At 40.0% G+C, this 16,924-nt stretch overlaps 5 protein-coding genes across 28 annotated transcripts in view; 1 reads left to right on the forward strand and 4 right to left on the reverse strand.

Annotated features, from left to right (window-relative positions):
• Positions 1-433: 433 nt before the first annotated feature.
• On the reverse strand, positions 434-3,877 carry LOC135586215 (NAC domain-containing protein 7-like). Its single transcript, XM_065189959.1, has 5 exons — positions 3,789-3,877; positions 3,418-3,527; positions 3,064-3,204; positions 1,660-1,836; positions 434-1,574 (listed from the first exon to the last, which is right to left on the reverse strand). The coding sequence occupies exons 1-5, from the start codon at positions 3,875-3,877 to the stop codon at positions 1,219-1,221; spliced, it is 873 nt and encodes a 290-aa protein (XP_065046031.1). The 3' UTR covers positions 434-1,218.
• Positions 523-1,053, reverse strand: LOC135677597 (NAC domain-containing protein 7-like). Its single transcript, XM_065189958.1, has one exon. The coding sequence runs from the start codon at positions 1,051-1,053 to the stop codon at positions 523-525; it is 531 nt and encodes a 176-aa protein (XP_065046030.1).
• Positions 3,878-4,714: 837 nt separating the features above from the next.
• Positions 4,715-5,544, reverse strand: LOC103990228 (RING-H2 finger protein ATL79-like). Its single transcript, XM_009409304.3, has one exon. The coding sequence runs from the start codon at positions 5,392-5,394 to the stop codon at positions 4,867-4,869; it is 528 nt and encodes a 175-aa protein (XP_009407579.1). The 5' UTR covers positions 5,395-5,544; the 3' UTR covers positions 4,715-4,866.
• A 1,605-nt stretch (positions 5,545-7,149) lies between these two features.
• LOC103989918 (uncharacterized) lies at positions 7,150-14,617 on the forward strand. Of its 17 annotated transcripts, none has more exons than XR_010514699.1 (9): positions 7,156-8,273; positions 8,369-8,462; positions 9,205-10,055; positions 10,200-10,314; positions 11,053-11,148; positions 11,222-11,313; positions 11,383-12,918; positions 13,093-13,205; positions 13,343-13,635. XR_010514699.1 is itself a non-coding variant. In XM_065189746.1 (8 exons), exons 2-7 carry the CDS (start codon positions 8,218-8,220, stop codon positions 11,303-11,305), a joined length of 1,296 nt encoding a protein of 431 aa, XP_065045818.1. In that variant the 5' UTR covers positions 7,150-7,299; positions 8,204-8,217; the 3' UTR covers positions 11,306-11,313; positions 14,477-14,614. The 17 variants fall into 17 exon arrangements, 5 of the variants coding, with proteins under 5 accessions (XP_065045818.1, XP_065045820.1, XP_065045819.1 ...); XR_010514698.1 differs by having other exon boundaries at positions 13,514-13,635; XR_010514697.1 differs by having other exon boundaries at positions 13,583-13,635.
• A 1,410-nt stretch (positions 14,618-16,027) lies between these two features.
• The window catches only part of LOC108953108 (uncharacterized), a 30,641-nt gene continuing 29,744 nt past the window's right edge, over positions 16,028-16,924 (reverse strand). For all 8 annotated transcript variants that reach the window (XR_010514686.1, XR_010514685.1, XR_010514687.1 and 5 more), the window contains one exon: positions 16,028-16,906. The gene's annotated coding sequence lies outside the window, so the exon portion shown is untranslated. The remainder of the gene's footprint in view (positions 16,907-16,924) is intronic.

Below are 16,924 nucleotides of genomic sequence, written 5' to 3' on the forward strand. Positions count from 1 at the left end.
TTCATTAAGGTCGTTCTATTTTTGTCGTTAATATGATCTGTAACACTCATGTATTGCTTTTGCGTGAGCTTTAGTTAGCATTCATGTTTTTGTTTGTATTTGTCACAGTGAAATAATGTTTACCATATCATGATGAACTTTTGCAATGTTTTTTCATCGTTGCATGAAACGATTAATGGAGGTAATATTTTCGAGTTAGCTAGTGAATTTGGCCAGGCGCATTACGAGGAGCAGATAGATGATGTCAGTCAGTGTCGTAATGGAGAGATTAGGTTCCATCCCAAACGATGAGCTGTAGAAATTCTTGGCCGGAGGCCTACCATGGTATTTATATTGCTAGATATATTTTTGTACCATTAACAACCAGCAATATCAAGAATAACACCGACATTGCAATCTTATGGTTGCTTATATACCATACAAAACCATGATCATGACACACATGATTTATACTGTTGTAGCAAAACAAGAGGACCTGCCTGCTACGTATATATTTCTAATTCAATTAATCATCTTCTCGTTTCATTTCCATGGATCGATTTGGCAGCTTGAAGCTGATGCCAGCGGAAGCTCCACTCCAACAACTTGTTGTTCAACAGGAGGTTGAAGAATATTAGCTTCATCCGAGTAAATAGGCTCTCTTGAAACATCATGGCTAAGCTGAGACGCGACGAACTTGTCGAGGACCCTCCAATCTGTCATTTGATCTGATGCTCGACTTGTATTTTCATTGTCGTTGCAGGTCGTGATTTCCCCGAATCGGTGGCCGGGTTGCAAAACTTCATTCTCTGAGATGATGCATCGTTGCAGAGAGCTTTCATGATTTAGGTAGTTGAGGAACTTAGGGCTCTCCAATGGTGGGAGTTGGTGACAAGCTTCATGTGGTGAGTGGTGATGCAGCTTTATCTCTCTCTTGTGGGGGTAGAGTTGGTGGTGATATCCTATGTCTGCCTGCGGAATAGTCCTCTTTGGGGAGTAGATGTCTTGCATGAAGGAAGCTTGTTCATCGTACCATGGCAGCAATTCATCACTCGCTTTTCTTGCAGTAGGCATTCGTTTCTTGAACGCCCTACACACCACCCAACCCTCTTCCTGTAATATGAAGTCAGAGGATATGATATGATCATGAGCTTGTTGTTGTTGCATTGTCTTTGTTGATTAAGATCCAAAGAGAGCAGCAAAAGTGGTGTTGGGATTTCGGATAACGAAGAAGAAACATCACAAAGAAAATGCACGTAACGTATGCTGGAACTTAAAATCTTTGCCGTGAGAGATCGCGAAGCACAAAAAGGAAATGCTTGCCTGTGGAGTTCCATCTTCGTTCGTCTCCAGCCGGTATTCATGCATGATCCAATCCGACTTCTGCCCGTTCGGTGCTCGACCCTTGTAATAGACCAAGGTCTTTCTCATCCCGATCAAGCGACGCACGGAGTAGATCGGCTTGTCTCTTCCCGTAGCTTTCCAGAATCCAGCTGCTGTTGCTCGATTCGTTCGAGTTCCAGTCGGATACTTCTTATCTTTGTGGCTAAAGAAGTGCCACTCAGTCTGCTCTTCTGCTCCGATCTTACATATCTCTATATGATCGCAAACATACACACTTTCAGCGGACGAAATTTGTACAAATCTTTTCGGTAGAAGCGGATGTAGATACATACATACCTTCAAGATCCCAAGGTTCGATCTTGTATAAATCGACGTCTTTTATTACGTCCAAATCGATCTTTCTTGCAGCCACTTTCTTCCTCAGATAGTAGCCTACCAGTTCTTCATCGGTGGGGTGGAACCGGAAACCCGGAGGAACACAGGAGATGTCGTCGTTCATAGTCGAAGTATCTCCTGCAAGCGATGTAATGAAAACCACAATTACTGTTGATGCAATAAATGTCTCACTTGGCCCAAGATTCCTCTGCGGAAATGTAGCTTAGGGTGCTTGTTCTTTAATACATGCAACTCTTGGATTAATGTCCTCAGTGAGGTGGAATACTCGTTGTGATTGACGTAGATTGATGCACTGCCTGCTCGATCATCTGCAGTCGAGACATCATATATATCCATCCAACTAATTTGTTCGATCAGATATATTTCATCTGCAGTCGAGGCATCATATATAAACCAAATCAAAGATGTAAGAACCAACCAACGAACGAATCCGTTGGGTATGTGTCTATGTGGGTTTTCCAACAAATCGAACTAGCAAAGATCATTAGATGCACCACCTATTCTCTAGTTTCCGACAATTATCTTCTTTTCCAACATATTTGTTACTTGCTTCACGCAAGTTAAAATCGATAGATGGTCTTTTGAGGTTATTGGACACCCGAGAGAGAGAAGGGGAAGAAAAGATCTTCAAAGGTGATCTATCTCACTCACAATATGAATGAAATCAAGAATTGGTACTTTGGATGACTAGTGAGATTTTGTTTCTTGGCAATGTAGCCAGATATAATTGAATGGCAGGCAATATAAAGATGTTTATAGCAAGTATAATAGACGAATTGCCGAAAGAAATTATACGCAAATATTCTATAGAACAAATATCTGCAAGCTTTTTCAAGTACATATATCATCATCATCAACTAAATATAACAACTGGTTTCCGCTTATCTGTGGTTCACAAATTAATCCGCCACATAAAATATTATGTCCGGTTGAACTGATTCTTCTAACAATTCTTGGAAAGAAGGGGAAGAAATCTTTTCACCAACAATTTCTACTTCTCACTATAATCATTCATTCGTAAGGCGGAAAGAAGAAAAATAGTTAAAGAATCAATCTGCTTTAAGGATCTCACTATGAGAGAGAGACTGCCTGCATGGGATTAATCATATGTTCGGTATGCCTATAAACGTTCATTAAAAGATCTCAAAAAGAAATAACGATACAAGGAAAGGAAACTAAAGAGGAAAAACCATGGAGATCTTATATTCCACGGAGCTTATGCAGAAAACAAGAGAGAGAGAGAGAGAGAGAGAGAGAGAGAGAGATAACACGGTCTTACTTCCATTTTAAGGCAAAGGAAAGTGTATCCATGATCGGCGAGTTCTTCTGAATACAAAAGCTCACCTGTTGATATCACCTGAATCGGTTTCTCTTCTTGTTGTCGTCCGTAAGATCCCAGTATGCAAGATCTGGATCTTTTGTTCTCCTTCGCTTTTATGCTGGAGGGGATCACAAAAACAAACACAAAACCTACCTTGGCACCACCTGAAACACACCAAAACAATAAAGACAATTGCTGGTACGCCAAATGATCCGATCGCAAGGGGAGGAAAGATAGGAGGCAGCTGAGAGCAGTGGTCGAGGAATAGATAGCAGAGGATAGCTTTTCAAGTACTGGACATGGATAACATATATCTCAGGCTTTCTGCCATGAAAAGAGATGGTAGGAAGAAAGGAGAAAGGCTCTGCTGCACCCACCTCGCGTGCCCGCTACAGAGGGAGAGAGGCAGAGAACGGAAACGGAGGAGAGGCAGTCTAAAAGTAAATCTTCCTTGAGAGCTCTTGCACTTTCAACAACCTTCCCACCACTATATAAATCCCGAGGAATGTAAAGAATGAAAAGACATGTCCGCATATTTACGATCCTATTATCCTACAAAGACATCTTTTTGCACTTAATTCATGTCATAATAGAATGTCTAGATGGAGGTTACCGGCCTACTATACACATCCATGTCCAGATCATTTCATGTATACATGTCCCTTTTTTCCATCAGTTTCTTGAATCTAAGGATATAACGAGATTGATTTGTGAGGGCAACAAAGCGAAGAGGAGTGCTCTAATGTACCAAGTATATACACTTGAAAAGAAGAGGAGACGTAGCCGAGCAGCCACCTCCACTGTCCGCTCCACCGTGTATGGAACCACCCGCGCCATCGCCTTTTCCTTGTGTTTCTTCTTTCCATTGTCCCCACTGCACTCTCCACCTTCTTACATTATGCTTCTACTACAGCTTTCAGCCAATAAAATAGGAGCCCATTGCACCATTAGACGTCTTTCTCTATTCGATCGCCTTCTTTATGGTTTCTTTTCGTTTGCATTCTTAACACAGCAGCTTTCTCAGGCAGCGAACACCCGAACTACAGCGACTCCTCTCCACAGCGTGCGCGTACACAGAGAGAGAGAGAGAGAGAGAAGAGAGAGAGGCAGGGGGTCCACCTGGGAAGGGCAAAATGTTGGGGAAGTGGGTCCCGGCGTGGATTGGCCCCGATCATTAGGCTCGCCATCTTGCGCGATGGTCGCTTGCTTCCACGTGGTAAACGCGTGCGCTCGCGAAGAGATAAATTTACGTTCGTTAAATTCTAATTGACCACACATGAATCGAGCTTATCTTATATCACATTTATGTGATATGGATCTTATCCCCATTAGAAATCGTCATTTGATGATAGATAACGCTCAAAGACTATCCCAAAATATAACCCATTGACCTGTACCGCTTGGCTGTGACGCATTAGTAGCTCGCTTACCCGGCCGAGCTCATGGATCCAGTAACGAGGCCCGTATCCGAGCGACAGAAGACGCCACATAGGCTGTGATACGGATGGGACCTTCTTGTCTCACATGGACGGTCGGTCGGTCCCGCTGGTTGCCGAACTACGAGTCACTCTTGCTAAAATTGATAGATCCTCCTCATACGCTACGATCAACTTCAAGATGGTATCACTTCTTGTGCAGTGCAGAGATGATGTATCTTTCATGATGTTGAGACCCTAATATTGAATTGTTTTGATTTTGAGTTACGTCCTTACCAAACGGCGATTCCGAAGAACAATTAATCGCAACCCGAAAACACATTCTCAGAACGCCATCATTGGCATCATGACACCAGGCAAACGGAAGCTGCTGCTGCTGCTGGGTTGACACTAAACCCTCTCCACCACAAACCGAGACTGAGTCTGCTCTGCTTTGTCTGAGTTGACGCCGCAGCACGCCCGGCAGGTCGGACAGGAGCTCCTCCCGGCCAGCCACCGGTCGATGCACCGGACGTGGAACCCGTGGCTGCACGCCGGTAGCACCCGGACGGCGTCGCCCTCCACGAACTCCGTCAGGCAGATGGCGCACTCCGCCTCCGCCCCGGCCAGCTTCGTCCCCGCCGCCGAGAACCACGTCGTCGGCGTGCCGGACGCTGCAGGCGGCGGCGCCGCAGGCTTCTCGGGCGTATCGGGGGGTCCGCGGCGGAGTCGGCGGAGGAGGAGGCGGACGGCGGCGCCGAGCGCGAGGGCGAGGAGGACGGTGGAAAAGAGCGAGGCGAGGACGATGGCCATGCCGGCACCGAAGTCGCCGGCGCCGGAGTAGGGGCCCCACTTGTTGCTGGTTGCGTTGAAGCTCCTGCCGACCCTGGTGGGCGGCGGAGGGTGGAAGAAAGCGTCGTCCCCAAGAGGGACCGGCATGGTCGTATTCTTCCTCGCTAACAGCGTCTCTTTAGACCCGCGAGAGGCGGCAATGGGAGGAGTGGGGAGGGGAAAGCTTGCTGCTTCTCCTTTCTTCTGTGCTTTGCTTCACTGCAGCGCCCGCATGGTTGCCTAATTTCTTTCATGCTTGGTTTAGCTGGCAAATAATATATAGAAGACGAAGCGGGCTCCAAAAATAAATATTAATATATACATATATATATATATATAATATTTTTTAAATAAATAAATAATGTATTTATATTCTTTTGTCTACGTGTGTGTGTATATATATATATATATATATATACATATAAATAAAACAGAGATGCACGAGGAACATACAAATAAATGAGAGGCATGGGTCGGTCATTAGGGCGCTCCACAGCGTGACTCTGACAAGAAACAATCGAGAAGGCAAGTGTTGCCGTATGAAGTTGGGAAACCAAGCAACCAACCACTGGATCAGCAACAATAAATACAAAGCACACAACCGTGTCGTTGATTGGCTAAACAAATGGTGGTGTTCGTATTGAGCTCTCCCACAGGTTTAGTATGCTTCTGCTATTGATTACCCTATAAGAAAGATACAATTGCACTCGCTTGGGGTGAGCATTAGTTCACTGGACCATCTTATGCCGTGGAGAAAAACTGCTTGAGCTGATGTCTTAAGTTCACTGATCTAAGAGGAAGATAGATGTGAGATCGGAAAAGATTTATCGTACTGATTTAATTAAATTAATATTATTAAAATATGCATTTCGGTCATCTGACGACTCGTTTCTCAAATACGGTATGTCGAAACTATTTTGTTGATCTCCTCGAAGGTGACTGACTTTTAATTTGTATTATGTCGAGAGAGTATCCGATAAAATATCTCTTCGTTACTTAAATTATATAATTACTTTAAAAAAAATTATAACACACCACTTCGTGTGACATGACATCAAATCCAGCATATTATGTCAGCATATTATGTCTGTGGTATTGGCTTGCTAGTCTCATGGCGTGGGGTCTCTTAGAGACTGTAGAACGGTGTGGAGGAAACGTAATAATAATTATGGGCATTTCCAATTGCCGTGGATTGCTATCATTCCGGTGTGGCAAAAGGACGACAGATGGCCCCTCCATATTGATGATAATTAATGCCAGCCAGCAGGCCATACTGCTGCTGCTACTACTACTACTACTTACTACTACTACTAACGGGGCACTGATCTGTGTGCAGTTTGGCACGGTACGTACATATGTTGGGGGGGGGGGGCTTCGTGGCCTCTTGAGACAAAAACGACGAGTCTTAGCATTAAGCAGAAACACTGATAGACCACCTGATCGCCATTTTTCCGATTCTAATCCGGTTTTAGACGACAGGTGTCGGTGTCCTGATTTCCTGATTCATGTGTCCCTTCAAATATTATAATTCTTTGTATGTATGCATCTCTTAGCAGCCATTCAGAAAGAAAATTTATTTCAACCATGGCGTACAAGTAGTTTTATTTTTATTTTTTATTTTTATTTTTTTAAAAAATATTTAAATACTTAAAATACTCTTTATATTTTATAATCATAATGAGTTTTTAAAGGATATTAATATCATTTATGGTTTCAGTTAATTTTGGTAAGAATATATGCTAAATTTATATTTAGATTTGGAGGCATAAAATATTAATATATGTAATTTTCAAGCTTCATTTCCTGATCGGCCCAAATTGGGACTTAATGTCAAGCTCTTACGGATGCGGCCCGCAGCCCGACGCGTGTGCCATATACAAAGTCCAAATCGATGCATCAAGAATCGCCATGGCCGACGGAAGTCCGGATAGCGTCAACCAAACTCCGCACAAATTCTTCAACTTTTGCATCAGGAAAGAAGGAAGAAATCGTTCTCTCCCTAATCGCTTCGTGGTTGTCTTCCATCGGATGACCTCTAATCTTGATTGATCTTTACTTCTTCTGAAATCGTTCCCATGGCGTTCTTTATTTGTCGCAGGGTTTTGATTCCTTTTTCTTGTTTTGCTTCGAAATCTTTCACCCTTGTTGACCCGAAAAGCTCGATTATTTTTGCTTTTCTTTCGATGTTTCGAGGCACAGGCGATTCCCATGCTTCGGTTTAGCTTACCGAGATTACAGATCTCTTTGATCGGGCATTCTTGAGCCCTTGTATCCTAAGTTGTCAAGCTTTGGATATTCTCCTGGCGTCTGGTTGCCCGAGATTTTGTTATGCGCTCGTTCGCTTGAACATTCTTTAGGGGTTGGTTCAATGGAAATTGAGACCAATCACTTGTCATGGCTTCTATCGACCTTTAGTTAGTGTTCCTATTTGTTGATGCTGGATGCTTCCTCGTAAATCTTGAAGTACTGCTTCGTGGCCTGTAGTCAGCCTTGAAATCCAAGTCAGAGATCGGCTATTTAGAACGAACCCTAGATATGGAGGCAAAGTGTCCTGAGTGATATAACATCCGATTGTTCTTTGTTCAGTTTGCAACTATACGAAATAATGTATTCTCTCTTTTTAAAGAAACTGATTATATTAAAACCAAAAGATTTTTTGGTTGACAGTTTTGTATTGGTTTCATGATTCCTTCCCAGATGGAACCTAGTCATCGACTTATTACTATGTATGAGATCATGCGGCAATAACTCTTAATGATTGTTGTAGTGATGAAATATATTATGAAGTTGTATGTTAAAAAACATTGTTTCCTGAGTCACCGCAACATTTGATGAATACCGAGTTTCTTTCATGGATTACATTTATTGTATTTAAAAGCATTGTTTTGATTTAGTTATATAGTTTTTTATGATCCAGGATCTCATAAAAAAATGCTCCCATCCTGCCCTTTTTGTCATATAAGCCTTCCTTCAGCAGAGTTGGAGAGGTAACGATCCAAAACCCCAGTTAATTCTCATCTAATATTTTCTTGTAGATGCACTCAGTGGGTATGTTCATTTGCTACATAACATGCTTTTATAGGCATGCAAACAATCATTTTGTGGAGGATGAACTTGAAAGCGACATGGAATTGGCTATACAAATTGCACTAGCACCCCCAAGTCCTGAATTAATGGTAGTAGTGGCTCTATTATTTCATGTGGCATTTCTAGGCATAAATATCTTTTGCGCAACATTATTCATATGTTTGACAAGAATCTCTCTGTTTCCTTACTAGATAAATGAGTATTTCTGTGTTTAAAAATATATATACATCGGTTACGTTCTTGTTCATTTGCAGCTAACCTGATCGATGCACAAATTACAACCATTCTTTCTGACTTCTCTCTCCAATTCCTATGATGTGGTGCTCGTTTCCATTTGTATTTAAGTGCCAAGCAAACTCATCATACCATTACCATCAACTGAAACGTAAAATTTATGACTTGGATAAGAATTTTGACATGCCAAGGACGAAACTACTATAATTCTATGTGTATATGGGTTTACAGTTCTTTATAAATTGTTGCATGTTACTAAATGATCGGCAACATCTTAATTTGCACATTTAAAAAATTTTCTAATTTTGTCCCCCTCATAGCATCTCTATAAATTCCAAATTAACATGAGAATGTCCCCCTTACTGTATGGCTTAGTTATTATCACAGTTCAGTGTTGATTTTGACAGTCATTTTTATTTTAACTAAATCTTATTTATATTCTGTTTTGCTTAAGTAAGGTTCCTGCCCATTTCTGGGTATGCACACTTGATGGCTAACTGTGCAAAAATAAATTCTAGCTGGATGCTTTATAGATTCCTTGCATTTGCCTAAGAATAATCATATGGTGTGCTGGTGTGCATTATGGTGCATTTGCAGGATGAAACAACAAACGATAGAGACCTGTATGCTGCTCATTCAGAAAGATCTCCGGGACAGCATGATTCAGACTTCAATCATAATCTTCCTAATTCTAGGAAAGTTGATGATCAAGAAATGTCTTTGCTGATTGGTTCACAAATTAAAAGCACATTTTATAATGTCCAAGGTGGTCTCATGGCCTTGATTAGGCGATGCTTGGAGTTAGAAAATGGCAACGCAATAACTATTGTTTCTGGTCATGTCGATCACTACCAGAGTAATGAATCAGAAGATATTGGTTGGGGATGTGGATGGCGAAACATTCAAATGTTGAGTTCTCATTTGTTGGTCCAAAGGCCAGATGCAAGAGGTGCTATGTTTGGTGGGTCAGGATTTGTCCCTGATATTTTATCACTTCAGAGGTGGCTGGAAGTTGCCTGGAAAAGAGGTTTTGATACTTATGGATTTGATTCTTTTGGTCAAAAGATTTATGGCTCGAAGAAATGGATTGGAACTACTGAATGTGCTACAATCCTCCGTTCCTTTGGGCTTCGAGCAAGAATTGTAGATTTTGACAGTATGACTTCTAAACAGCCACTAAACCATAGGAATCCTGGATACAAATTGGCTGGAAAACAGAGTCATGGGCCAATGGATAAGTTTCTGCAGCGCACAATGAATGAAGATTCTCAAGTAGGTCCATCAGCCTGTGATAAACACTTACCAGAAAAAGACTGTCATCATCAAGGCAAAAACCAAGGAAAAATCTATGGTCCGCAAGTCCTTGTTGATTGGGTATGGAAATATTTTGCCTGTGAATTTGGTAGCAGACTGGACGGTTCCAAGTCTGTTCTCATCAGTGAGAAAACGTTAGTTCTCTAGACACATGTATGATCTAACCTCTATTAAAATGGCAATATGCTCATACACTACTATTCTATTCTGTCATATTTCCTGTTATTTAGAGCTTGTTTTGACAATGCGATGATATATCATTTTTCTCCCACAAGCAGGCCCTTGTACCTCCAGCGTGATGGACATTCACGAACCATTGTAGGGATTCAAATGCAAAAGGGAAAATGTGCATCAGATCATCATTACTCGTTATTGGTTTTAGACCCTGCTCATGTAAGTTGAATTTTTCTTTTTTGTCATGATGGACATTCACGAAGTTGACTGGGATTTGAGTTGGTGCTAAATGGATCCGGTTCATTAATGCTGTAGATCATTTCACATACTGTGTTAACAGTCCTCAATCAGGTTTAGGAACTTTACCTAATTGAGTTGTTGCATGAAACACATGATTTTCAGGTTGACCTGTTGGCCTTATCATGCAAGACTCACGTACATGTGTCAAATTGTGCTATTAATGGTTAGTAATTAATGCATCCAGCGCTGATGTAGCCTGCACCAACTAGTTGGGCATATGGCTTGTCGAGAATAGTTAACAGTGGCATCCTTGATCCTCATCTAATTAGACCTGTTTAGTGTATGGATATTGCTGATGGAATCATCAACTGTATACCGGATGGACTGAATTTGGTAAAGAATTTTGACATGTTGTTAAATGGGTCACTTAAAGTATTAACCTAACTTCTGTCTAGCCCCAATGAACTGTTGACAGTTGACGGTTGACAGCAATAATATAGTTTTTTTTTAAATAAGATGGATCTTGTCATATAAATCAAAGATAACATGGTATTCAGATGACATTCAGTTTGTTCAGTGACAATTATGTTGATATAATTGCATATGTGATAATTTATAAAAAAATTTCTTCTTAAGCTCCTGTTTGACATTGAGTTTTTTAATTTGTTCCTGCTATTATTGCGTCTCTAATTCATAATATCATATTGGTTCTTTCAGAGAACAGCTGCCTTGGAACGGTCTCTTGCCGATAATAATGGCTGGCAGAAGCTGATCAAAAGAGGAACCCACACACTGAAAAAGCCCCAATATCAGGTTATCTCAATTCTCATAATCTTTCTACTTGACTTTTAGCCTATTTACAATCTCCTGACATACATTATGAAAGTTATGTTATGTTGATCCTGGGATTGCCCATGGAGTGGAGATGGAGCAGCTCAAGATTATCGACAGCATATTAGTTGAACTATAAGAAATCAGGTACAAAAGCTATTAATTTGCAAGTTCATTTTCTAAAATTATTGAGACTAGTTTTCTTTTGTCATATAGGTCTGTTTTCATTTGTTTTACTTTATGGAAAAATGCAAGTTGGACCTTAATGAATTAATCCCTTGGGTCCAGCATCATTGCATAAACTCATCAAAGTTTGGCTCACACATTTCTGTCCCAGTTGGGTAGAGTTGAGACAGATCTCATCAAATTCCTGCGTCTGAACTTAAAAAAGGAATGACACATCCATGATTTTCATGTTCGGTTTATGTAATTAATGTAATTCTACATAGGCTGGCAGCATAGTTCATCATAACTCATCAAAGCCAAATATCACGTACTACCAGTGGAACTATGAGAGGGATAATTCTGTTGAATCTCATCAGACCATATTCTTTAATATTGTTTTTTTTTTAAATCAACCAAGAAGATGGTGTGTTTACATGATACTGGATATGCATGGTCGGTCTTCCAAAAGCAAAATAAATAGCCTTGAAACTTGCCATTTGTTTTTTTTTTGTTTTTAATACCTGAGCCACAAAAGGAAGGCCTATATAGATAGTTGTAATATCGCTTCTCATTCTGGTTCAGGAAAGCAAATTTGTCATTTAGCCATACCAAATCACCTTTGGAAATGATCTTCTTTTCCTTTTTGTTTTTTAATCCTATGGGAAAACATATCGGACACTACTAGAATTAGTTGCAACTATCATGAGTTCCTGATTATATATATATAAAAAAGCATTTATTGGTGACTGGAATTTGATGTTGATTGAAATAGCAGGTATATATATTTCTGGTGATCCTCGAAGGAACTCACTTCTACTCTTTGTATATTGGTTTACAAAATAAATATGAACGGGGGGGGGGGACATGCATCACATAAAGTAACAACTCCTTGAGCTTTATTGTAACGACTACTTTGTACCTAAATTCCATTTTTGTTTTTTAGTTTCCTTGGGAACCGTGACGTCAGGGCAACTATAGCATTAAACATCGTGCAAATTTAATCATGACTTGTTGTTTTGATGGCTCAATAGCGAGCGGGTCAACTACATCCCCAGCCTATAAAATTCCCAATCAAACGAGTTCTTCGGTTCGATTTGCTGATAGCGGTGGACCCCGCTGTTCGTCCACTCCCATTGCCTTATTATTACTATTTCTTTAATTTACCACCACGAACGCCGCCCCTCTTGTTTTTGTGCCTTTGCGGCCGATGATAAGGGTTCGGCATCGGCGAACGGTTCTTTGCTCGCCCTTTCTTTGGTTGTAGCTTTTCTTTCCTCTCTCTCTCTCTCTCTCTCTCTCTCTCTCTCTCTTAGGTTTGAGCGCCTGTTCTCTCCCGGTGACGGCAAGATGCATCAACAATCCTTCACCGTCGACGGCTTCTTCTTGATCGGTATTAATTTAATCTACCCCCAGTCTCCTCCATGCCCCCCCTTTGCCCTTCTCTCTGTCCCTCTCCCACCGGCGATTCGGCTATTTCGTTCGTCCGTTCCTACTTCTTGAATGTTTCTTTTATTTTATTGATCGATTCTTCCGGCAGCGGCGAGATGCTTCATGGATTCGCCAGGCTCGATGGCTTCTTCTTGAACGGTATCGATTTAATTCGACCCCTAATCCCTGGGATGATCTCTTTCTCCTTCCTTTCCCCTTTTCTTGCTTGCTCTCCCTCTCGATTCAGTTATGTCGTGATCTGTTCCAACTTCTTGGGTTTTATTGACCGACCGATCAATCGATTGATGCCATCTTCTTGTCGTTGGGAAGCAGTGAAGGAAGGGGTGGATGAGATGATCAAGTTGTTGGCCAACGAGCCCTCCGTGGGGCTTTTCTTTGTCGAACAGCACGCCCAAACCTCCATGCCCTACCTCCTCGGCCTCAAGGTATGTGTGTCTTCGTCTCCGCCACTAATTCCTCCAACCATAATCTGAAATTTTCTGGCATTAGCAAATTGGATTTCCTAGAAAACAATGTTGTTGAAGGACGGGGAATTGAGCCGGGTTATTCCTTTCTTGATTAGGTTTTTCTTGATTCCTACACCTAAATGTTCAAAAAGGAGTTGTCATGATGTGGCTAGACAGAACGATTACCATAACATTATCGCAAGCTTTAGCTTGCATGGCGAGGATGTTTGGCAGTTGAATCTTTTCGTTTTCATTGTTCATCTATTGCATTATATTTTTTCTCCAAGGTTTGGTGTGTGGTGCAGCTACCTATCTTGCACTGAATTCATCATTCTTTGATCTGTGTTACTTCCTAGAACACTTTCTACGAGCAACAAAGTCATAACATCCTAGCCCAAAATGATTTCAGGTTTGTCCCTCGTGGGATTGCTTAGAAGTTACTCTTTGGAGATCTATGTCGTGGAAGACAATAATTTGTTAGTGTTTTTTTTTTTAGAGAAAGGAAATTTATGGAGGAAGACCTTCCATCATTGGAATGGAACATTATATTTAATGATGGTTTTTTGGCATAGTAAGTGTCGTCCTCGTCTTCTTCTTTCTTTCTCTTCCTCATATGCTGTATTGTTTTTTATATGTCATTTATTTCTTTCACCTTTAGTTGAAAAGTTTTGGGGACTGAAAAATGTACACAGTTGTACTACTTAAAGCTCTTCTAGAGGAGACAAAGATAGAACCTATTCTGCAGAACAGGATAGATAACCAAGTGGCAAAATCTGTCTTTGTTAACTTCATGGCTTGTCAGTCATGTGATGTTACTTTTGAAAAAGCGGCAAGGTGGCAGAACCACTTGTTTGCTCATATTCAAATTTTTTATCCCCAATCGGCCAAATGTTGCATTTTGTATTCAATTTGTTTGTAATGAGTAGTTGATTACTTGTAGGGAGGAGTCTGCAAACCATATTATAAGATTGTTTTTACTGTAATGACTCTGGACAAGGAATCATTACATGCTTTATTTAAGGTCTAACCTTCCTGCTTTAAAGTAGGACAAGTCTTCCTACAGGCTTATTCATTTTTGTTGTTATCTGTAACAAATTAAATAACCATTTATTTGTCATCTTATAGAATTTATTCTGTTTTTCACGTTCTCAGAGATGAATATTTATCTACATTAACTTTGTTATATTTTGGATATTGAGAAATCTCAACCACTAACCTTTTGGGTATTGAATATAACTTTCTTATTTTAGGACAGGGTTGGGGAAAAGATTCATGAAGTAACCCTGCATACGGAGGACATAGAGGATTCTATCTGTTCAGTGAGGTCAATGACAGAATACGGTACTCCTATTGTTGAGGAGATGGTTAAGGACCTTAATAAATCTCTACTTATCATGTCAGCATCTCAACCTAAGAGAAGGTGGGGCTCTTTAACTACCTTTTTAGGCAATCGAAATTTTGGTCATCCTTATCAACATCTTCATTTCTTATTGTTACAATATGGACTTGTATTTGCTGTTTTATGTGAATGGGTAAATAAATAGGAAGTTTTTATTATATTACATGCTATTGATTTAGAGTGATCTAACATTCATGAAGGATTTTTATTCAGCCAACTTAGGATATTAGGCCCTCGCCTTTTTCATTCCCCATCACAACCATCACCTACTCACCCACCACCAAACTAAACAAATTTCTTGGATTAGGATGATTGCCATGCCTAGGTCACTATTTCTTTCTGAAGTAGTACTTACTAGTCTATTAAAATTCATCTCTTGTTGCTAAAGTTGTGTTAGGTTTCATGACTAGTTCCCTTTCTAAAGTTGCTTAACAAGGATTGATCATCATTGCTTAATAACTGTCTTAGATTCAGTTGTGGAGTCTAAGTTGACATGACATAGTCTTATTTTGTTGTCCACAGTACTCTTTTGGCACCGAGCTATCTTGTTTTCAGTATAACCTAATTTCTTAACCAACAACCAATGAGCTCATTGTCCATGACAATAATTTGCAGTTGAATTTATTAGGGCATGTCATACTACAAATACATGCAGATAATCTAATTCATGACTGGTTCAATCTGTAACAGTTAGTATCCTGCCTGATACAGAGATACCATGAGACTTAACCCCCAACTTACTACATTAATCCGGTGTATTTGTGGGCGTTGTGCCTTGAAGCGTTTAAGCAGATGTTTATATTGGGTTAATGATGGGCAACTTTTTTTATTTATAGATATTATGAATGCCCTGGAACTTAGTGTTTATTGCTGCTATCAATCACATCCCTCGTAGATAGATTTGTATTACGATGTATTTACAATAAAAAAAAAAAAAAAACATAACTTGGAAGATGTTACAATACAATTTTTGAGTTTACTTAACGCATCTCCTATTCCTCTAATAGTTACTCAAGTACACAGGACTCTTTCAGTTGTAGCATTGGAAGTGATCGTCAGCATGGAGGAAGCAGTTATCTGTTGGCTGCTCTCAACTCCGCAAAGCAGAAAGCAGCTGGACTCGGATGGTCCCAACCTGTTGCAACAGCAAAATGCCCGAAGAATTAATGATGCAGCATCATGTGTTACTCCACAAGCATATTTAAGAAGATCACACTAACATGATATTTGATGTCAATCATGCTTCCCCCCCCAAAAAAAAAAGTTGACCTGATTACTTTTGAATTGAGATAAGGATATTGATCTTGAAACTTACATGTTGAAGCGTCAGCACCAGCTGCTGTTGACACAACCAACCAATAGGAAATGCATGGCAAGATAATAAGGTTTTTTTACAATGTCATCAACAGATATGAATACCTTCTGAATCACAATAAAAAAAGATGCAAGATTGCCCTTAACAGATTGAATTATTTGTAAAACACAAATATTCATATTTTATAAGATTCTACCATATTATTCAGTGAAGGCTCAGCTTTTCTATGACTGACGACAAGAATTTATGGTTGCAGTTAAAATAACTATATCAATTACTGCAGTGGCAATTTCATTACTGTCAAGCTTCTTCCTGGTACCATTGTACTAATGTTCTGCTCATCTGGAAATCATTAGCCATTTCTTGTCCACCAACAAAATAACTATATCAAATAAGTAATCAAAATCAGTAAGATATTGAAGATTACAAACAATATTTGAACATCTCCTGTGTAAAGCATCATTGGACTTGTTCTATATATTTCCATATATTCGTATGTAAAGTAGCACGAATTTGTAATATAAGCCTATTGTTTGACATCATAATGAAGTCTTGAAGCATGTCAACATTTGCCTTTTTCTATGCCTATACCTCTTTGGACTACAATATCATATCTGCGTCAATTACTGCAGTGGCAGTTTCATTACTGTCAAGCTTTCTTCCTGGTACCATTGTACCAATGTTCTGCTCATTTATCTGGAAATCAGTAGCCATTTCTTGTCCACCAACAAAATATGAATCCCCATTCAAAATAACTATATCAAATATTGAAGATTACAAACAATATTTGAACATCTCTTGTGTAAAGCATCATTGGACTTGTTCTATATATTTCCATATATTCGTATGTACGAATTTGTTAATATACAAGACCTGAATGATTATATTCTGGGAGAGTTGCACTTGTACCAAGTTCTGCACCTCCTGGCTCTCTGATTTGTTTTCCTTCTATGATTGACGGGTTTCCTGTATATACAAAGCAAT

This window comes from Musa acuminata, chromosome BXJ1-6 (assembly GCF_036884655.1).
Source record: "Musa acuminata AAA Group cultivar baxijiao chromosome BXJ1-6, Cavendish_Baxijiao_AAA, whole genome shotgun sequence".
Classification (NCBI taxonomy): domain Eukaryota; kingdom Viridiplantae; phylum Streptophyta; class Magnoliopsida; order Zingiberales; family Musaceae; genus Musa; species Musa acuminata.